The sequence below is a fragment of the Salarias fasciatus genome, chromosome 23 (genome assembly GCF_902148845.1).
Source record: "Salarias fasciatus chromosome 23, fSalaFa1.1, whole genome shotgun sequence".
In the NCBI taxonomy this organism is placed as follows: domain Eukaryota; kingdom Metazoa; phylum Chordata; class Actinopteri; order Blenniiformes; family Blenniidae; genus Salarias; species Salarias fasciatus.
Window position 1 is genome coordinate 20,132,204 of NC_043766.1, and position 19,300 is coordinate 20,151,503.

Below are 19,300 nucleotides of genomic sequence, written 5' to 3' on the forward strand. Positions count from 1 at the left end.
CACTTAAAGGGATACTTCAACATTTTGGCAAATTGGCCCATTTAGCGCAATTCCTTAGTCATTTCGAACATCATACTTACTTTGTTTGTGAGGGCGAGCTGTTGTTTATTCAGAGGCGAGTCGGGGAAGGTTTTTGGGACGGACACAATGGAAGTGAATGGTATTTTTGGTTCCCCTCGTCAAACTCATCAAATACACAATCCAACAACCCCAAAACGCTTTGGTGGACACGTTATAATCTGCACATTCACTACGCTGTGAAAGATTAATGCAAAATTACCAGATTGAGTTGTTTATGCGAAGATTGCTAAGACGGAACTACTTACTAAACATGGCGTCTGGGCGTAGTGATCTCAAAAGAAAAAGTATTTCCCAGTATTTGCTTCAGTGTCGTAACGCTACAATATTATTTGATGGTGTTCCAACAAATATGGTGAGTTTGATGAGGGGAAGCAAAAAAACCATTCACTTATTTTATTTGAAACTATCAACTAAAAAATACACACAAGGTGTTTTCCAAACAGTGTCATTCACAATCAAGAAAACAAGACGATATGAGAGCCATGACACAAAAGGAGTGGTTTATGACAATCAGAACAAGCATGGAGACAAGAGGGAAAGGGCCAAGAGGAGAGCAGAGTGAGATGAAGGGGAGCAAAGACATTGCTCCAACTGAATTTGATCCAACCTGCAGCAAGAAGAAAGAACTGATGAAAATAAGTTCTTTAGCTGAAGTTCAGCAGTTGTAACCACACTTATCCCAAATCAAAGGCTGGTTAAAAAAAAAAAAAAAGCACAATTAAAGGGGCGTGGCTTGGAAAGCAGAGGGAGGGCGGAACCTCGAGGCATTGGATTAAAAAAAACCTGTCATTCTTTCAAAACTCCGTATATGAGCTTTAACCAAGTCCGACGGATTTTCTCACCATTTGTAAGGGTCTGAAACATGTAATGGTAGTGAAATCTTTGATTTAATTGGAACTTGGAGAATTCAAAGTCTCGGTCTACCTCTGCAGGCCCTCTCTGGACTATCTCAGTCCTCACTTTGCCAGACAGAGGTGAAGGCCATAGAGCAGGATCAACTGGTGGTAGTGGGGGAGAGGTCCTAAGAGCAGATGGACCTGAAGAGCAAATTAAGTTAGAAATCCTTTTGTGAACACAATTTCACTTCCCAAGAATGGCCTCCATGAATTGGCAGGAAACAAAACTTACCAAATGTATCAAGGGAACTAACTCCGGGGGGGGGGGGGGGGGGGGGGGGGGGGGGGGGGGGGGGGGGAAATGACTTGGCTTCAGTGTAGGATGATGAAGGGCCTGTTGAGGGGAAACACAAAAACGTTTAGTGTATTCTTTTTGTTTTCTAATTTTATCTTAGAGTTTAATCATTAAACTAAGGATAAGTGCAGAACTGCAAAAATTAAAGGCTGGGCTTGACAAAAGCAATTGTCAATAGTTTAAAAAAAAAAAAGTAATTTTAGGACATGGTAAAATAAAAACAAATACAGTTTCATCTGGATCAGGCTAATGTTGAGAAAACAATCTTTTACATTAAATTTCCTGTGGTAAAAATAGATCAAGAATAAAGCTAAAAACTCCACAGCCATCGCGTGGGGGCCCCCTAGTGGCCGCAGGGCCCTAAGCAGGCGCTTATTCCGCTTAGTGGTAGGACAGGTGCCGCAGAGCCACAGAAGCTGCGCTTTTCAGCTGTCCGAGACTGGAAATCAGTTTTTGGCAGGCAGTCACTCTTTAGCAAGACACCGGCTCTGCCTGGGTTCAGACCTCTGGGTGGAGACCCTCCGTAAACGCTGATCGTGTGTTTGGCGACACTGTCCGGAGCAGTAGAGAAAATGTGGATTTAAAAGTGTAAAGTCTGCAGACTTCATCACAAGGAAATGTGTGACTTCAGAATAAAAGGATGTAATTTGTTTTAACAATATTACAGACGTTGGTGGAAGCAGTATACTCTCCACGTTTTGCCATCATTGGCAGTATTTCTCCTTGGTTAGGGAGATGTCAGAATGATCAATTTTTACGCATAAGCATGGCCTGCGGTCAGTGTGGCAACAGAGAGCCCTTACTGTGGAAATACACACCAGAGCTACTGTGTGTATTGCTGCTCTCTTGACGTGTGTCGCTGTGTGTGTGTGCACCTGGGAAGCGAGCGCACAACATCGCTTCATCCAGCAGGAGTAGAGTGCGTCTCGGCGAAGCGCCACGTTTGGAGTGAGAGGAGGACACTGAGCACCATGCCCTGCCTCCACACGAGGAGCCTTTTCCTCACGCTGTGTTTGGCCTCACCTGTAAGTTCACCTGCATGTTCTTCTTTGTTTTTACTTCTTATTTGTTAATCACCTGAAAACTTCATAGTTGCGACATAGTGTTGATATTGATAGCTACTCCGCGAGAATAACAACAACAATAACACTCATTTTTAAATCTTTAACAAATCACCTTAATTCGGAATTCTCGATTGATACAATATAATTGATACAATTCATGCAACACATTGGGAAGACGGTCGGGCACTATCAGAATGGTCATTTTGTAGAAACTAGAAGTATTCCTTTATTTCACCGTGTTTGAATAAGTGGATATTTATTACTTTAAATGTGCCATGATGCAGCATCTCTTGTCACAGTCCGTCTCCTGTGAGATATACACATATTTATTTATAATAATTATGGGCTTATTGGAAAAATGTGAGCGTGTATCCGTGTTTTTTTCTGGACTTGCTGTATTGGGGGCAAATCTCCTCGTGTCAAAATTATTAGTCAAATCTGTCATTATGAGGCGAGGGTTGCAGAGTGTGAGAGAAAGTCCCTAGCACTTAAATTAGTATAATAATAATAATATAATAATATAATAATAATAATAAATAATAATGTCCCGTGCGTTTGTTTTGATGCATAAAGATAGATTGCAGTGAGTATCTGGTGTGTGTGACATGTGAATAGGTGCATTTAAATAAAAAGCCACACTCTTCACTGGTTAAAACTGTGAATGTGGGTTTATTTTCTACAGTATTTACCCAATATTTACCTGAACATAATCTATCTGGTGAAAAACTACACAGACAGCATTATAGTTTGGACTCTGCTAAATGATAATTGTCTTTTTGGCTCTTTGATGGACTGTAGCCTGTGAGGGTGTGATGATTTATGAAACAAATCATCAGATCGTGTAATGATGAAAAAATAACTGCATGATTTTGCTAGATTGTATTGTATTGATTTATTACTTCTGAACCCTTCTTTCTTTGCATGCAGATCTTCACATTGTGTCTGTGTGCCTTATAGGTGAAAACCTGAAAGTTTGAGGGCAAATGTAAAAAAACCCAAAAACAAAATAAAGATAGAAGGAGAAAACTGAAGGTTCCATGAAATTTGACATTTGAACCGCAATGACAGAAAAAGCGTACTTGAAAGTACATGCTTAAAGTAAGCAAAAAGGAATGATTAAATCTAAGTAAGTTTTCATTTGATACTACACAATGTGATGCTCAATGAGCAGCTGAAAAACTCTGAAGTCTGGTTTTCTGTTCAGACGAACACACATAGCAATAATAACACACACTGCAGACACAAATAGTATGTTATCCAAGGTATTCATCTACTGAAATCACTTAAATAAGTTAGCATCTATTTGCTTTTACAGGACTTTAGTATAAGTTATTATTTTTACTTTTTATGAAGTTTTCTATCTGTCTTGTTCAATCAACAGTGAAAAAGGATGACTATCAACAAATGGCACCGTGTGTTTACACTCATAGGCTGACACAGTATTTTATTAAACGAGTTTTCATAGGACTATTACTTTTTGCTAATTTCCAAAACAGAATATAAATTTGAGAACCAGACAAACGGATGGTATGATGATCTGTGTGTGTGTGTGTGTGTGTGTGTGTGTGTGTGTGTGTGTGTGAGAGAGAAAGAGACAGAGAGAGAGAGAGAGGGGTCACTCACCATTTGCTTCTTCATTTGCTTTCACTGCTGAAGACCACACTGAATTACGATCAGCTGCTCACCACAGAATGAACACGTGCTTTGATAATATAGGATCAATCTCTACTTCTATTTCCAGTACTATTGAAATGATCATTTCAGTAACAGATCAAACAGATCAAACAAAAAATAAATAAATTAGGGGTCAACAAGATTACTTCTTGTGGCTGGAGTGAAAAAAGAGAGTGAGACATTACTCATCCGGAGCTACAGCTGATTCATTCCACTGTCAGCAGATGGACTGCTGCTCAGTTTCTCTTTCTTCTGTGCCAGTTAAATGTAGATATAGACAATTTAAAAAAAAAATTAACTTGAGATCAGCTAATTAACATTACTGTCATTCTGTAAAACATAATCTAAAGTTATACTATGCCCCATGCCGCTCTTTCCTTTTTGTCTATACAAAATAAATAATAATGAATTAATGAAGTTATATGTGGAGCCTTGTGTTTTGTGGCTTGCCTTTCTGCTTTAATGGCACTGGCCACTCTATGCTCTGCACACTCGGAGAACGTAAAAGCATAAACTGCATTGTTTGCATGTGTCCTCCTCTCCTACCAGTGTGGCAAATGTGCGAACACTGAACTTTTTCACTGAAGTTTGAAGTCAAATTGACAAGACTAAATAAATATATTTATATATACAAAGTGTATTGCCTATGAAGACATAAATATTACACTGGCAACAAATATGGGTTGACCCAGAAGATTAACCAGGTTTGAATGTGATTTTGTTGTCTCGGAGAAATAACAGAGCTCGGATTGGCCTCACTCCTCTTTTCTCACTATTTCGCTAAGACGCATACACAGGGACATTGTGGCCCTGAGACAAGCAAAGCAAGTCTATGGGTGGCAGTTTGCAGATTGTAATTTTGAATTCCTCAAACATTTTGCCACTTTGTGTCTCTTAACTCCATTTACCATTTTAACTCCGAACTGTTCCTAGTATGAATAGTTAAGCATGAATTGGATGAATGCTGAATTGGGGATTCATCAAGTGACTTACATTCATTCTAATTTATGAAATATGAGACCTGATCTGTCTACAAGTCCCTGATGCTAAAATATACAAACTGAGTTTTGGCTTCAGTTTCATATCCTGCTCGGGACAAGTAGGCAGGAAAAAATCATAAAATGTTCTCAAATGTCAAACTCTCTTAATTTCTGTGCTAGTAATGTTAAGTTCAGATGCTGCCAATGCGTGTTTTCTCTTTCTGAATATATGAGCGTGTTCAATATTTTGCATCAGCAGCAGTGAGAAAGTGCATTTCGCCTGTTGTTGGAAAGACAAACGTCTGCAAAGCGAGCCCAATGCTTTGGCCCCTTTTTGGGTAGTAAGTGGATAATGGGCTTCACCCTTCAGAGGGTTTTACAGTGGAGAAGCTGTAGTGCGAAAGGGCCTTTGGCCTCGCATTTAGTTTCCATGAGCTCCTCCATGTACCACACCCGAACATCCACCCAGCCTTGACTCTCACTTTGTTTCCTCGCCCGCTGGCCTTTAAACGTGCACAGCGTCTTATGTAGAACATGCATGACCCATTTTTATGACTGCACCCCAGTTGTTGAACACATCGTCTTCCATTCAAGTGGTTGATGGCTCTATTCTTTGCTTGACTTGTCCACGTGTTGAAGTGCCTTTTGGCACTGAATCCCAACGGTGAGTGCAGGAAAAAATATACAATGCAAGCATAATCTATGTACACACACACTGCTCCATTGAGATGATGCCCCTGCTTTTGAACCGCAGAGCCTTGCTTGAGCTTGAGGTGGTTGTTTAGTTAATTATTAAAGTGACCATGGTTTTCACCAGGTGCTGGGTTGTTAACTGTGAATGTGAAAAAGAATTTCAGGTAAACTAAAGCTTCAATAAAGCTTCAACCAACCATGACAACTGCTACCTGGCTCATTATACAACCATCTCACCATGTCTCATACTGCATGTTTAATGGCTTCGATAGTGCCTGGTCCTAAGCAGAACAAGGCGACAGTCGGATGGAGAAGCCCCCCTAAACTCTGTCCTGGCTTTGAACTGGCTTTGAAGCCTGGTTGCATCAAAAAGAGCATCTGATGTAAAAACTCATTGTCTGTGGTGAAAGTTGCAATGATATGTGGTGACCCCCATGGGGAGGGGCTTGGGGGGGGGGCACCTACATAGGCACTCTCTTTTAATATAAAATACATTGTCTTTCATTATATGGCTTTTCTTTGTCCAGTTTTCCCTTCTATGGATTTTACCTCAAATCCCATCCTTCATTTGTTTTGTTTTGTTTTGTTTTTCATGTTCAGATTTTTTTTTCACAATTAGCATAGATGTTTCTGAAATGAATATGAATGTTCTAACTTCCTGCCTAAAACAATAATTAAACACATTATAGACTCAAGTTGCAGAGAACAAACACACCACTGTAATATGAAGACGTTCAAAATATCCAAAATGCCTAATGCCTGAATTTAATGTCGCTCCAGGAGGCAAAATAAACCTTTTTATTTTCTTCCCACACCTCTTTTAAACAGTAGGTGTTGTAATTACTGGGTAAATGGCACAATAACACCTCTCATTACATTAATTAGCATTGCATTAGGAGCAAAGAGGACTAGCAGGGGTTTATGCAAGATCTTTTTTTTTTTTCAACATTTCTGCTCTCAGCTGATAGAGGCACTGGTGGCATTGAGCTGATGCTATTTGTTTCCACTTGCTGGTGGTGAAGGTGAGCATGTCTTTGGTGCATTAGCGGTCAGTTCATTTTTGCTCATTTTCGGAGTGTTTCCCATTCCTGTTTATTCTGTCGCTGCTTTCGAGTGGTTTGTTGTTCTGCACAAACACAAACTCCAGCTGTATTCCAACAACATAATCATGTTGGTATGTGTGAGATGGCAAACTTGTTGACTGACAGAAAATGAGGAGCAACGGTGGGGTTGTTATGGTGGGAGAACAGGAAGAAAGAATTTGGATGGGCTTGGGGCAATAATAGCTCTAAATTGTTTCTTTCTCAGCGCCAAGAAACATGTTTAAGTGACTGCTCATGAAAAACTGTATTGACTTTTTGTTGTTAAATATCTACATGTGGTTTACATAAAACATTGAAACAGTGGTGCTGTAATTGGCATTGTTGAAATGTCTTAAGTACGTGGATTACACCCTTTTGCAGACACTTCTGTGATGTCATTAAAACTTCCACTTATGTAGCAATTTATTTTACATTTTCACTCAATTTCAAATTAGAGTGGTGGATCAGAGGTGACAGCTATTTTGCGTTTTCTTGTAGATTCCTGTTGCACCTTGTTTAGATCAGGTCAGTAAACTCACAAGTTTTATTCTAAAACAGTGTGTGTGTGTGTGTGTGTGTGTGTGTGTGTGTGTGTGTGTGTGTGTGTGTGCATGCGTGCGTGTGCATGTGCGTGTGTGCTGAAAATGTTCAGACAGCTATCCTCTTGGTGGATTTGTGTGGGTGCAGTGTTTCCTCCCCCTACTGAGATCCTGTTAATGAAACTCATGTTTGTAGCACACGCAGCCATTCCGCTCTATCGGCCGGTACTCAGGAAGCTGGTGACTTGGGGTTTGGTGGATCCCAAGAGGAAATGATTCTGATTCAACAGGAGTTAATCTCCTGAAGGCTTGTTTCATTTGGTCTTTGGTAGCATCTACTTCCAGCCTCGTTTGTTTCCCTCTCAGGGATTCTTTTTAAGTCAGATGGAAATGAGCTGAATCAAGGACGTAGGTCTGAAGGATATGAGCGTCAGGGACAGAGAGGACTTCATTAGCACTGTGACTTGGTGTGGTGCCCTGCTGCAAGTAATCGACAGTACGTCGTTCTAAAAGTAAAAGAGTGACCGAAATAACAGCTTGAAAATGCTGCATGAACATTTGCATAAAAATCTGAGTAATTTCAGAAATGAAAGGGCATCATGATGATTACCTCACGGCTGGGCTGATTTATACCCACACACACACACACACCCATGCACGCACGCACACACGCACACACACACACGCACACACACACACACCACACACACACACACACACCCACACCACACACACACACACACACACACACACACACACACACACAGATCAGCCTCTCACACAGGCTGCTGTTCTCTCTCACACACACTACTGAAGTCTCACTCATTCATCTTTCACACACACTACTATAACCTGCGTATAGTAGTGTGTATGAGGGTTATGATAGTGTGTATAAGACCCAGTATGACTTTCCGTCTAGAGGACCCCTCGTATTGGAGCCCCTTTCCTACTTGAGCAGAGATGCTTGTATACATTTAAAGAAGGAATTATTGCCATATGCAAGTCCAGTTATTTTGTTTTTATATGAAAGACAGGAAAAGAAGCTGTCCAGCAGGTGTGGACAAACAGAAGCCTGTCGTAGCAGCACTACTGTGTAAAGATAATCATTGTGTACTCGGGGACAAACCGATTTAAAGAATTTTCTAGACTTCAATTCTCTGTTTACTACAGTGAAACATCATTTTGTTTAATGACACCCAAAGAAATAGGTACGTTTTGCCAAAAGGTCACTATTTCAGGGAGAAAGCAGAATGACTCACCTCGCTTTGAAAAGAGACGTCTTTTTTGTACACATGAAAGACTTTTCTGATGTGATTACAAGTGACTACAGGATGCTTCACCTGTGTGCCTCACATATGTCTTTTGGAACGTCCGTTCCCTCTATTTTCCCTTCTCATCTTGTTTTCCTACCTCCAGGCTTGGTTGAGTTTGCACCCTGAATGTGAATACATATTTCAGCTGGAACAAGAGCAGCTCCACTGCCTTCAGTACATCGCCGAGCAGGCAAACAACAGCACAGAGGGTGAGTCTCCCATTTTCAAATCATGCATCCAGTTTTCACTGTAGAAGAAGCTCATATCTATTCAAGAGTGACTGCAGCTATACAATATTCTGCAAATGCTCATATAATGCATGTAAAGAAGAATAAATGCTTCACAGAAAATGGTCTGCCATGAGGAAAGACTGGTTGACATTCTAACTGCAGAATGAAAACATAGTTAATGATCGATTACCATGATTTATCTGTAGATGAGACCTTTAAAGATTATTTCATGATTATGGATGTCGTCTATCTCTGCATTAAATCCTTGGTCAGCACTTGTTCATTTTTGCATCAGTGCAATATACATTGATAAACACAGACATACACAGAGGTGAGCAAGTGTTGGGGTGCTTGATGAATGCTGTTGTTGGTTTTACTAATGTACACAGTTTAACTTCTTAAAATTCTATATTTCAGCAGTGAGATTGGAATTTTGGGGTATGAGTTCTGAACTGTTTGACCCTTTGACCCTCACCTGTGTGAAACCCTCTCGCATCTTCTCTAAAAAGGCTGCTATCCTATCTGGGATGCAGTGGCCTGCTGGCCTCATGCAGCCGTTGGAGAAACTGTCCACAGAGCGTGTCCCTCTGTCTTTTCCCTCTTCAAGAACGACACAGGTGACCCATCACACTGGAAAAACCGCACCATGAAAAAGCACAATTATTTTTACATTGAAAATAGTGTGTGCTCTAGATCTGAATCAACGTGTGTGTTCTGAATATAATGGTTGTTTCTCAAAGGTATTCGGTAAATAGTAAAATAGATTCGACTCAGGTTTGCCGCATTGGCACAGAAGACCGTAATCCAATTAGATGTTTACCAACAAATTAATTAGTCTGCTTTGGATTTTGCGGTGATAGTGACATTATTATTATCTCACTTTTCTTTTGTGTTTGTTGCTCTTTTTATGGACCGATGAGTCTGGAATAAAGATAAACTATAAAATGAGCAAATATAACATCCATTAGTGTTTGAATAAGAAAAACAGGGTGATGTTTGCATCTCCTTTGAAGCAGCTTCAGTTGTAAATCTAAATGCTTTGCGCACGTCTTATAGCATGAATGGTCAAGATGCATGGACATGCATTTGCATGGTTAATTGTGTAGGGATTAAGCAGTAATGTTACGTTATGTTCAATTAATTTGTGTTGAATTACACTTAAGGACAGTATAGACTGAATGAATCCATATTTGATTTTTGTCATGTACTTTTTCCAAAAATGTTTTAAAATGTTTGAAAACTTTCCTTGTTATGAAAACATTGATTTTTGTATTTACAAATTTGAAATTAACCCCAGTAAATCGATAACACAGAACATGATCAATCAGAAATATGCTCCAAACAGCAAATAGCATTAAAAAAAAAAAATGCTATATTGGATGTATTTTTTTTGCTAAGGTTAAAAAATTAAAAACTTTGTCAACTTCAGTACAGTATTTCATTCTTACCTGACAGACGGTCAGACAGGCACACAGACAGACTGAGGCAGGCAGGCACACAAAAAAACAGGACACTGTGCAGTTGCTGCAGTTGGCAGAAACGATTTCCTGTATCTGTCAGTATGACAGCAGAGCTGCAGGCGTCCGTTTGAAAAACTGCTCCACTGTCAGCGCAGTGTGTGTTCGAGACTGCATTCTGGGTTTTTCATTATGAAAACTGTTCCATGTGCTCCTCTCCGCCACAGCCCTAAAACCGTCCAGTTTGTTGTCAGTGATAGAGGAGTTCTCTCCAATGTGCTGCAATTAAAGTCACCAGTAACAGTAACAAAAGCGCTGAAGTGTTGTGTTAACATTCTGATTTGAAAATGATCACTGTGATCAAGTCAATATGTCGTTATGGTAAGATTTTATCTTTTGTTTTGTTCTTTAAGATCCACATGTTTACAGTCATGTGAAGCTAGCTCTGCAAAGTGACATGTAGATGATGTTTGACGTGTTTCTTCAGGATCAGTGAGCAGAAATTGCACTGGTGGCGGCTGGTCAAGGCCGTTCCCTCCCTACCATATTGCCTGCAGCGTGGAAGATGCCATTCCAGAGGTGAGGGAGGGTTGATTGCGGAGGTGAAGACACAATATAAATAAGATACTGGTAAACTCTAAATTGGCAATTCATAAATCTTTGGATCCCTCCCAATTGTAACATTAGAAACGTGGTTGAAATATGAGACCAACTTAAAGTTCCCTGAAACAATTATTCCAGAAACAGATTAATTAAATAGGCATGTGTCCACTGGCAAGGGTAGTGCAGTGTGGATTTATTTTGCATCCAGAGGCATATCTCTGAGAGCACAGTGAAGGAAGAAAAAAAGGGGGAAAGACTAAAAGAAGAAACAACACACACCCAGACACCAAAACAGCCAAAAAGTAACACATCAAGCAAAACATGTAGTCAGTTGTATTAGGTTGTTACTGTTCTTATATACGGTAACCTTTTAGGACTAAGATTAGTGAAAATGCTCTGCATATTTAAATTTTTCTTCATTGTGAGAATCAAGCATGAGTCTCTCAAAAATTAGAAAAAAGAAAACCTTTCTTTACTTGTATATACTATATTCCTTTGATGAGACCTATAAACTGTTCAGTGTATCCTGTCAATTAGTCACTCAAATTGTCACACAGCACAACGAGGTCTACAGATTTTTGAGAATTCATGTGTGATGCAATCCACCGAAAAAATCAGTTAAAAATTCCCAAAACTGAGGTTAAATGTCATCCATTACAAGCTCTTACAGTAATGCTGTTAAATTCTTTTTTTCTGTCCTTTGAGTTGGTTCAGTTTCTGCTTCAGCCCCTCTTACTGTCATTAGAGCCCAGCTGAGATTTTGAAACTAGCTTTAAAATTTTGTTTCAGTCATCTTTTCTGTGGTTGAGTCTGATGTTTGCCTCTGTAATTTAATCTAATTTTAAGGCATTATCTTTATTTTGAAGCCTGGCAGCACTTTTAGGAGCTTTGATATTTTGAGTTTGATGTCCTTTCATGCAAAATCTTCTTTCTCGTCCTGATTTCAGACTGAAGAGTGGTATTTCGCCACAGTGAAGCTCATATACACCGTAGGTTACAGCGTCTCTCTGGCGGTGCTGGCAGTCGCTGTTTTCATCCTGTTGCTCTTCAGGTATGAGCACGTCAGATGAAAACTGTTCTACCGCTTGTTTGTTGTGTAACAGCACACTTACATTTAAGTTGAATTTGAACTTTATTTAATCATGTATGGACACTGCAAGAATGCTATGAGGGAGAGCAGATGAGTGTGGCTCAGCATTAAAAACTAGAAACACATGGAAACAAACCCCTCGTAGCTCTCTTCTGTCAACATTTTAAAAAGCTCACGTCTGTCATTCAGTGATTCGAGGCTGTTTGTAGAATGAAGAGGTCGCCCGGCCCCCTCAGCATGTGACTGACACAATATGAAGGGTCTCCTCACACCCTCCCACCGAGCTATTAGGTTCACTGGATTAAAGCAAGTCGGAGCACAAAACCTACTCATGCTTTTTTTTTTTTAAGCAATCAATTCCAACCTGGTGTGCTGTTTTATAAACATAATGCGACTGCAATATAGTCACTGCACCTATGCTACCATCTGTTTGCCTCTGTTTCGTTGATCATTTTTTTAAGCTTTATTATCAGTCTGCTTTAGTTTTTATTTGAGCAATAAAATCACTGGTAGAGGAAGTTTTATTGTCTCCGTCTGTCTGATAGTTAATTGCTTTATACTGTAGTTTATTGTTAGATTTTGTTGTTCGTGGTTGAGCACTGCAGTATTAATATTGCCTGTTGTTGTTTTTTTTTTTTTCATCAGGAAGCTGCGATGTGCGAGGAACTTCATCCACATACAACTCTTCATTACATTCATCCTAAAAGCTGTGGCAGTGTTCATAAAGGATGCGACTCTGTTCTCAAATGACATTACCAACCACTGCACCCTTTCCACCGTAAGATAATGACACTCCAGACAAGAGGCTCTTGGCTGTATTAAGAAATTCCTCAGGGCAGATTTCTATGTTCTCATGTTTATTCATCCTCATATTTTGCCTGTGCGCCTCCTCTCTCTGGCTCACCCCTCCTTACAGTTTGTTCTCTGTCCTTGTCCCTCCTGTTCCTCTGTCCAGTTTGCCTGTAAGGCCTCTGTGGTCTTCTGTCACTACTGCGTAATGGTAAATTTTTTTTGGCTCCTGGTGGAGGCGCTCTACCTCAATTCCCTGCTGCTCTCCTCTTTCTATCACAGCCGCCGCTGCCTCTGGGGCTTCAGTCTTCTAGGCTGGGGTGAGAATCTCTTTGACATGCACTTTCTTCAGTACTTCCAATGTTGAACTGCAGGATTTTAATGAACCGTACTCTTATTAAGTATTTATAATACTGGATCTTACATGACACAATGAAAAAAATGATTATTTATCCTAATAAACGCCTTGTTCCATCATTAATACACATTAATGTGTAATAGTAGTCCATTATTCTGATTTTACTCCTTCAAATGTATGTCATCTTTTAAAATAATGACAGACTGAAGTCTCTAAGAACTGTGTCTTTTATAGCAACAGCCCCGTTTCAATCTTTATTATGTAACATATGACAAAAACTCTTATAATGTCATATTGTTAGGAAATCAGTGATGTTCTTTGAGTCTTTGGTGTGCACAAAGACAAAACTTAAACTTCAGCCTAGCCATTTGAAATGCAACACATCACAAAAATGCATCAGGAATGCCATCAGGAAGCAATAACAGCTAATACTGCACTTCACCAGCTGACAGCTGTCCTGCAGTCTCATCTGACACAAATAAAGCAAATTGAGGTTAATATACCTGCAACGGTCATTTATGTACAATATTTGTGGATAGACCTTAAATGTCAGAATTTTTTTTAAATAAAGCTCCTTTGCTTGCCATTGAGAACTTGAACAGTAGCTTTAGATGCAACGCGCAAAGATCAGGCAGAAATCTGTGTTATGCTAGAGAATTCAGACTATGATTTAAGTCATGTAAAAACACAGTGCTTAATCACTATGAAATGTGTATTCTATTCTCAGATACTGATGATTTATTCAGATATTATTAGAAAAATTTGACGTTCAGTCAACAGAAATCACAGCCTGGTGACTGTCTAATTGTGATCCATCAATCTCAGTGTGCGTTAATTTAATCTCAATTATCTTTTATTATTGTCTCTCACGTTTCTGCAGGTGTACCTGTGTTCTTCATAGTCCTTTGGATTGGATCCAGGGTGTATTTTGAGGACACAGAGTTTGTATAAATGCTGAAAATTTCTTCTCCACATTCTTGGTTATTTTTCCTGTAGAGTTTAGGAAGCCTTGAAATAAACAAATGGAAAAACTTGTCAGTATATATTCAGTATATACATTCCACTTTTTTGTCTTGTGTTTGTCTTGGAAGAATTATTTGCTCAAATAATTGTCAAAATCCTGAAAGTCTCACTTTTTCAATTACATCAGGCAATATTGAAATGTCTGTTGACTCAAGGTGTTAACTAATTCTGCATCCAATGGAAATGTTTCATTCAATCCATATGAGCCACCAGTCATTTTTATAAATGTGCTGCTTTATGTGCTGCTCTGCGACAGCAGCACATGTGTTGGGTATTTATTCTCTGTCCAAGTGTCCTGTCTTTATGTAAGCTGGAATTGGCTCAACCACACTGCGACCCAGAATTAGATCAAATTGAGTATAGAAGACTGATGGTTGAATTTCTGAACATCTAAAATTGTTGTCCATTGCAGATGTTGGGACGTCAATGAGGATTCGCCCTACTGGTGGATAATTAAAGGGCCAATTGTTGTCTCCATAGCAGTAAGTGCTCATGTTGTGTTGTGAATATAACAGACTGTTTATTATACACCAGCTTGGTATGCACGTGGTTTGTTTGAATTTTTTTATAGTCACTGGGAGAAAAAGCTCCTTGCTCCTTTTGTTTGATTAAAACAGACAGCCAGACACCAGTTTGAGTCAACTTCACACTTGGCCGCTCAAATTGTTGACTTTACGTAAAAAAAAAAATTGTGCTTTCAGCTAAATCAATTTTTCACAAATTTTTTCTATCACCAGGTCAATTTTATGCTCTTTATGAATATCATCAGAATCCTTGTACACAAGCTCAACCCCCGGCTGATTCAGTTCAATAACTGCTCTCAATACAGGTAATGCATCAACTACAGACACAAAGTGAACTCACCTGTTTCAATGTCCTTTATTATGGTAATTGATTCTCTTTGAATAAAGAGAAACACTTCTGTTCTTTAGTGTACAACTGTCGATATGGGGTCTGAGATTTCCTTTAATTTGATCACATATTTATCTTTTGTTAACACGGTCTTAATTTGTTAGTGGCGGTGAGACTTCTGTATTCTGAGCCTTGATCATGGCAAGAAGGTTTGAACCTCCTGATTTGTTCGATGCACCATTTGGATGATCTCCTTGTGCTTGAGCATGATTTTTCCTCATACTCCAGTTTCCTTCTGCAATCCACAGTTTCGAGTTCATCTTTATATGTAAAGCTATTAACGACAGGTATTAACACTGATTTACCATGTCAAGAAACATAAAACCTTTTTTTCTATTCATCTAAACCTGAACCAGTATTTGAAGGTCTGTGAATAGATCAACCATTGCGTCAGTGCAGATTTTTTTTCCAAAGTTACACTTGTACAAATTTTAAATGTGATGATGGTTTTTTTTTTTTTTTTAATTCGTCAGTCAAGAGCTCTCACGTTTTTGAATGATGTTGTTTGTTCAGACCACTGTCTTAGAAAAGGATGATTCAAAAGTTCCCTGCAGACTCCCAGTTGGCTGGGATTGGATCCAGCACCCTGAGACTAGACTTGTTAAAGTGAGAATAGAAGAAGCTTAAAGGATTGATGAACAGGTGTGTAATGAAAATGTAATAGGAGGAGCTGTAATAAAAAAAAATAAACAAATTCCTCTTCTTGTGTGCAACAGACGTCTGGCTAAGTCCACCCTCCTCCTCATCCCTTTGTTTGGTACTCACTACATGTTCTTCAATTTTCTGCCCGACTACTTCAATATTAACCTTCGTCTTTGTATGGAGCTCTGCATGGGGTCCTTCCAGGTAAACTCATAGGGACTCGATAACAGGCTCAGTAAATCTGAACATGCTGTGTTGTACATGTCGTACATATCTCTGCTGTCTTTATTGTGCTCAAATTCATATTCGTATCAACGTTTTTCTCTGCCTGCCTGCATGATGTGAAAATAAATTGTATCTATTACAACGTTATTTGATTATCAGAGGGAAATAAGTTAATGTTCCACATCATGGCATAACGATGGGGGTTTGCCATACTATCAATTTTTCTTTGTTTTCCAAAGTTTTAATTTGTATATTTCATACAACAATTAAATATTTATCATAAACACTCTATTGACACAGCTGTAAACTGAAGACTAACCTCATTCTGTCTGTCTCATATGTAGTCATGTTTGCTTCTTTGCAAGTAACTCACCCTCTTTTCTGCTGACTGCTTAAAGATTACATTTACGCATATGTTTGAAGCAAGTACTGTGGAGTGAAACATCCTCATTGTTCAAAGTGTCTGCTCTCATTAGTGTCAACCCTTAACCATAACCATAACCATAACCCTAATCATAACCATTGCATGGGTGATTCTGTTATTATGTTGACCAGTCTGAACTAATTTTGATTGAAACTTCTTTTTCTTTTCTTTTTTTCAGGGTCTTCTGGTAGCAATTCTCTATTGTTTTCTCAATCAAGAGGTCAGTACACGCCACACCACAACAAACTCATTTATATTACGCAGAGTAATGCTTAATCCCTTAAAAGCCATGATAGAAAAGTGATGGTGTTCATCAGATTACACAAAAGAAACTGCACATGCCGCAGTCACAAGTCAATTAGCACACATATCAGAATACATGTAGAACCATTTTGTCAACCCACTTACAACATTTCCGACGCCTGCACTCTGTGACCTTGTTTTCAACGGCAACATTATTCAAACAGATGTTGTGATTGCACAAGTATACTCTTCATCTCAGCTTTCAAGCTGAGGTATAAAATCTGGTTCAGTCTCAAAGGATGAAAGGTGACTGCTCCAGTGGAGTCAGGTCTGCCAAACATATTCCCACTTTCCTTCATTGCATAAGGAAACACTCCAAAGGGCTTACATAATCAGTAAGATTAATGTGAGGACACACTCTCCAACAGTTTCAGCACAACAGTCTGTTTGCAACACCCAAGTTACAATAACTAAAAAAAATATGTTCATGTGTTTGAGATCATACACACACACACAGACCATAAAAGTCACTTTATTTCACAAGTGAATATTTTTAAGGCTCCATAAATGTTTCTTTTTTTTTTTTTTTTGTATTTTAATGTGGGACAAATGCAATATAAGGATTTACCAAACTAATTTACCCAATAATCTTATTTTTTTTCTTGGTAGGTAAGTATAAAGTACAGTAGAGCAAAGATAAATATGTATACGTATTCTTATTCTCATGCTTATTCTTTTGTTGTGACATAAAGCAAAAGAGAGGGAAAAAAATATGATTTTAACTTTCTGACAAAGTACCTAAACAGGTAAGTACATAAAGTGAATGTACTGTATGATAAATTAAATCATTCCATATGCAAGTAACAATTACAGCTGAATTTTATTTTTAAATTCGTATCCTAAAAATGAAAAAAAAAGTGGAACTTTCTCTTAACTCGAAAAAAAAATCATAAAATTAAAAACATTTAATGAAATTAGGAGAAGTGGTATTGTAATGTCTTCAGCATGAGGTTATTTGAAATCCGAATGATATGCAGATATGTCTTCAATACATGGTTTCCAACAACCTTAAAACTTTTCTTGCTCAAGTCTTATAACTGATGATAGTTTCTAATATTGCAAAAATATTGTAGTTCACAGTCGCCCATTCCTGACCTGGATGTCTGTTTTCATCCACTTTATTTTGTGTTTTCTGGCTTGTTATCAACAGAATATCGAGCACATTTATTTTCAGAACTCCAAGCCATGTTTGGCCTAATTCCTAGAGACAGCGTCTCAAAATAATTTCAATGCTTTGTCCACATCATTTTTTTTTTTCCCCAATCCGGTTGGAGTGATGGACATCTCCAGAATATGTGTTGATGTGGCCTCCTGCATGTGTGTGTGTGTGTGTGTGCTCTCTGTTGGAAGGTCCAGAAGGAGATCCACATGCAGTGGCTCCGTTGGAAGGAGAGGAGTTATGGAGTGGTGTCTCCCACTGCGAAGGGCAGCCAGATGGACACGCCCTTCTAGCCGCATGACAAGGCCTCTTGCTGCCGGACTTACACTCACTGAACATTCACACAGCTTCAGTGTTCATCTTCGCCATCATTACTGAGCTGCACAGCCGTAGCAGTAGCTTCCAGTCATGCGTCATTGAAGCCTGAGAGTGTGAAAGTCACTTCTCTATGAGTGTTTCAGGAAAAAAATGAAGAGACCGAGGTGACCTTCACAAAGAAGACTAATGCTAACATTTTGGACACACATCCAACAAGCTCCTAAAATACTCAACAAAATATAAACGCAACACTTTTGTTTTTGCTCACATTTTTCATGAGATAGACTTAAAGATCTAAAATTCATTCCAGATACACAATATTACCATTTCTTTCAAGCATTGTTCACAAATCTGTCTAAATGTGTGATAGTGAGCACTTCTGCTTTGCTGAGATAATCCATCCCACCTCACAGTATGCCACTCAAGATGCTCATCAGACACTATGATTAGTGCACAGGTGTGCCTCAGACTGTCCACATTAAAAGGCCACCTTGAAATGGGCATTTTAGATCTTTGAGTCCATCTCATGAGAAATGGGAGCAAACACAAGGTGTTGTGTTTATAGTTTTGTTGAGTGTAACTACATGACATTTCCTCCGAGATAGACGAAGCACTTGAAAGATCAGCTTTATTTCACTTTGGAGGTGTTTTTGATCACATTACAACTCAGAGTTTAAAACTTCAACACCATCCTGTATATCAGTTAGTGTTGAAAAGACACATGAACAAGTTAGCTTGTGTTGTGGGTCCATTTTGGCATATTACTATCCGAATGATGAAGTGAGGCCTGGTATATTAAAACATGATGCTTTTATCACCAGCTCTCCAGTGTAGCCTCCTATGTTAAAGCTGTAGCCTTCTGTAAATGATGCAAGAAAAAAAAAAAAAAAAAAAAGATGCACTCTATGATCTCTAAGTTAACAACTAATGTGTATTGATGTTAAATGCTTCCACATCGTGCTTTGCTTTTGGAATTTAGAATGCTGTTATTTCATGTTGTACACACAAATTAGTAGTCTGCAAATGTTTCTGCATTTTTACTAATTACACTCGTTTAAATGTTTTTTTTAATTTCTTTTTACAGAAAATAGCAGGTAGTTTTTAAAGTCATATCACTGATGAAAGTTTGAAAATATTGAATCATTGTTTT

General features: G+C 38.8%; 1 protein-coding gene across 1 annotated transcript; it reads left to right on the forward strand.

The window, feature by feature from the left end:
- Positions 1-2,243: 2,243 nt before the first annotated feature.
- Positions 2,244-18,189, forward strand: ghrhrl (growth hormone releasing hormone receptor, like). Its single transcript, XM_030084059.1, has 13 exons — positions 2,244-2,297; positions 8,721-8,826; positions 9,357-9,464; positions 10,792-10,883; positions 11,855-11,958; positions 12,643-12,775; positions 12,953-13,106; positions 14,025-14,085; positions 14,580-14,649; positions 14,905-14,996; positions 15,796-15,925; positions 16,549-16,590; positions 18,024-18,189. The coding sequence occupies exons 1-13, from the start codon at positions 2,244-2,246 to the stop codon at positions 18,123-18,125; spliced, it is 1,248 nt and encodes a 415-aa protein (XP_029939919.1). The 3' UTR covers positions 18,126-18,189.
- The last annotated feature ends 1,111 nt before the right edge of the window (positions 18,190-19,300 follow it).

Excerpts from the sequence above, each read along its gene's own strand:
- ghrhrl (XM_030084059.1), top strand. The coding sequence starts at position 2,244 with ATGCCCTGCCTCCACACGAGGAGCCTTTTCCTCACGCTGTGTTTGGCC. Across the intron at positions 9,465-10,791 it reads CCTCTTCAAGAACGACACAG|GATCAGTGAGCAGAAATTGC; the intron begins GTGACCCATCAC and ends GTGTTTCTTCAG. Across the intron at positions 14,650-14,904 it reads CAATTGTTGTCTCCATAGCA|GTCAATTTTATGCTCTTTAT; the intron begins GTAAGTGCTCAT and ends TTCTATCACCAG.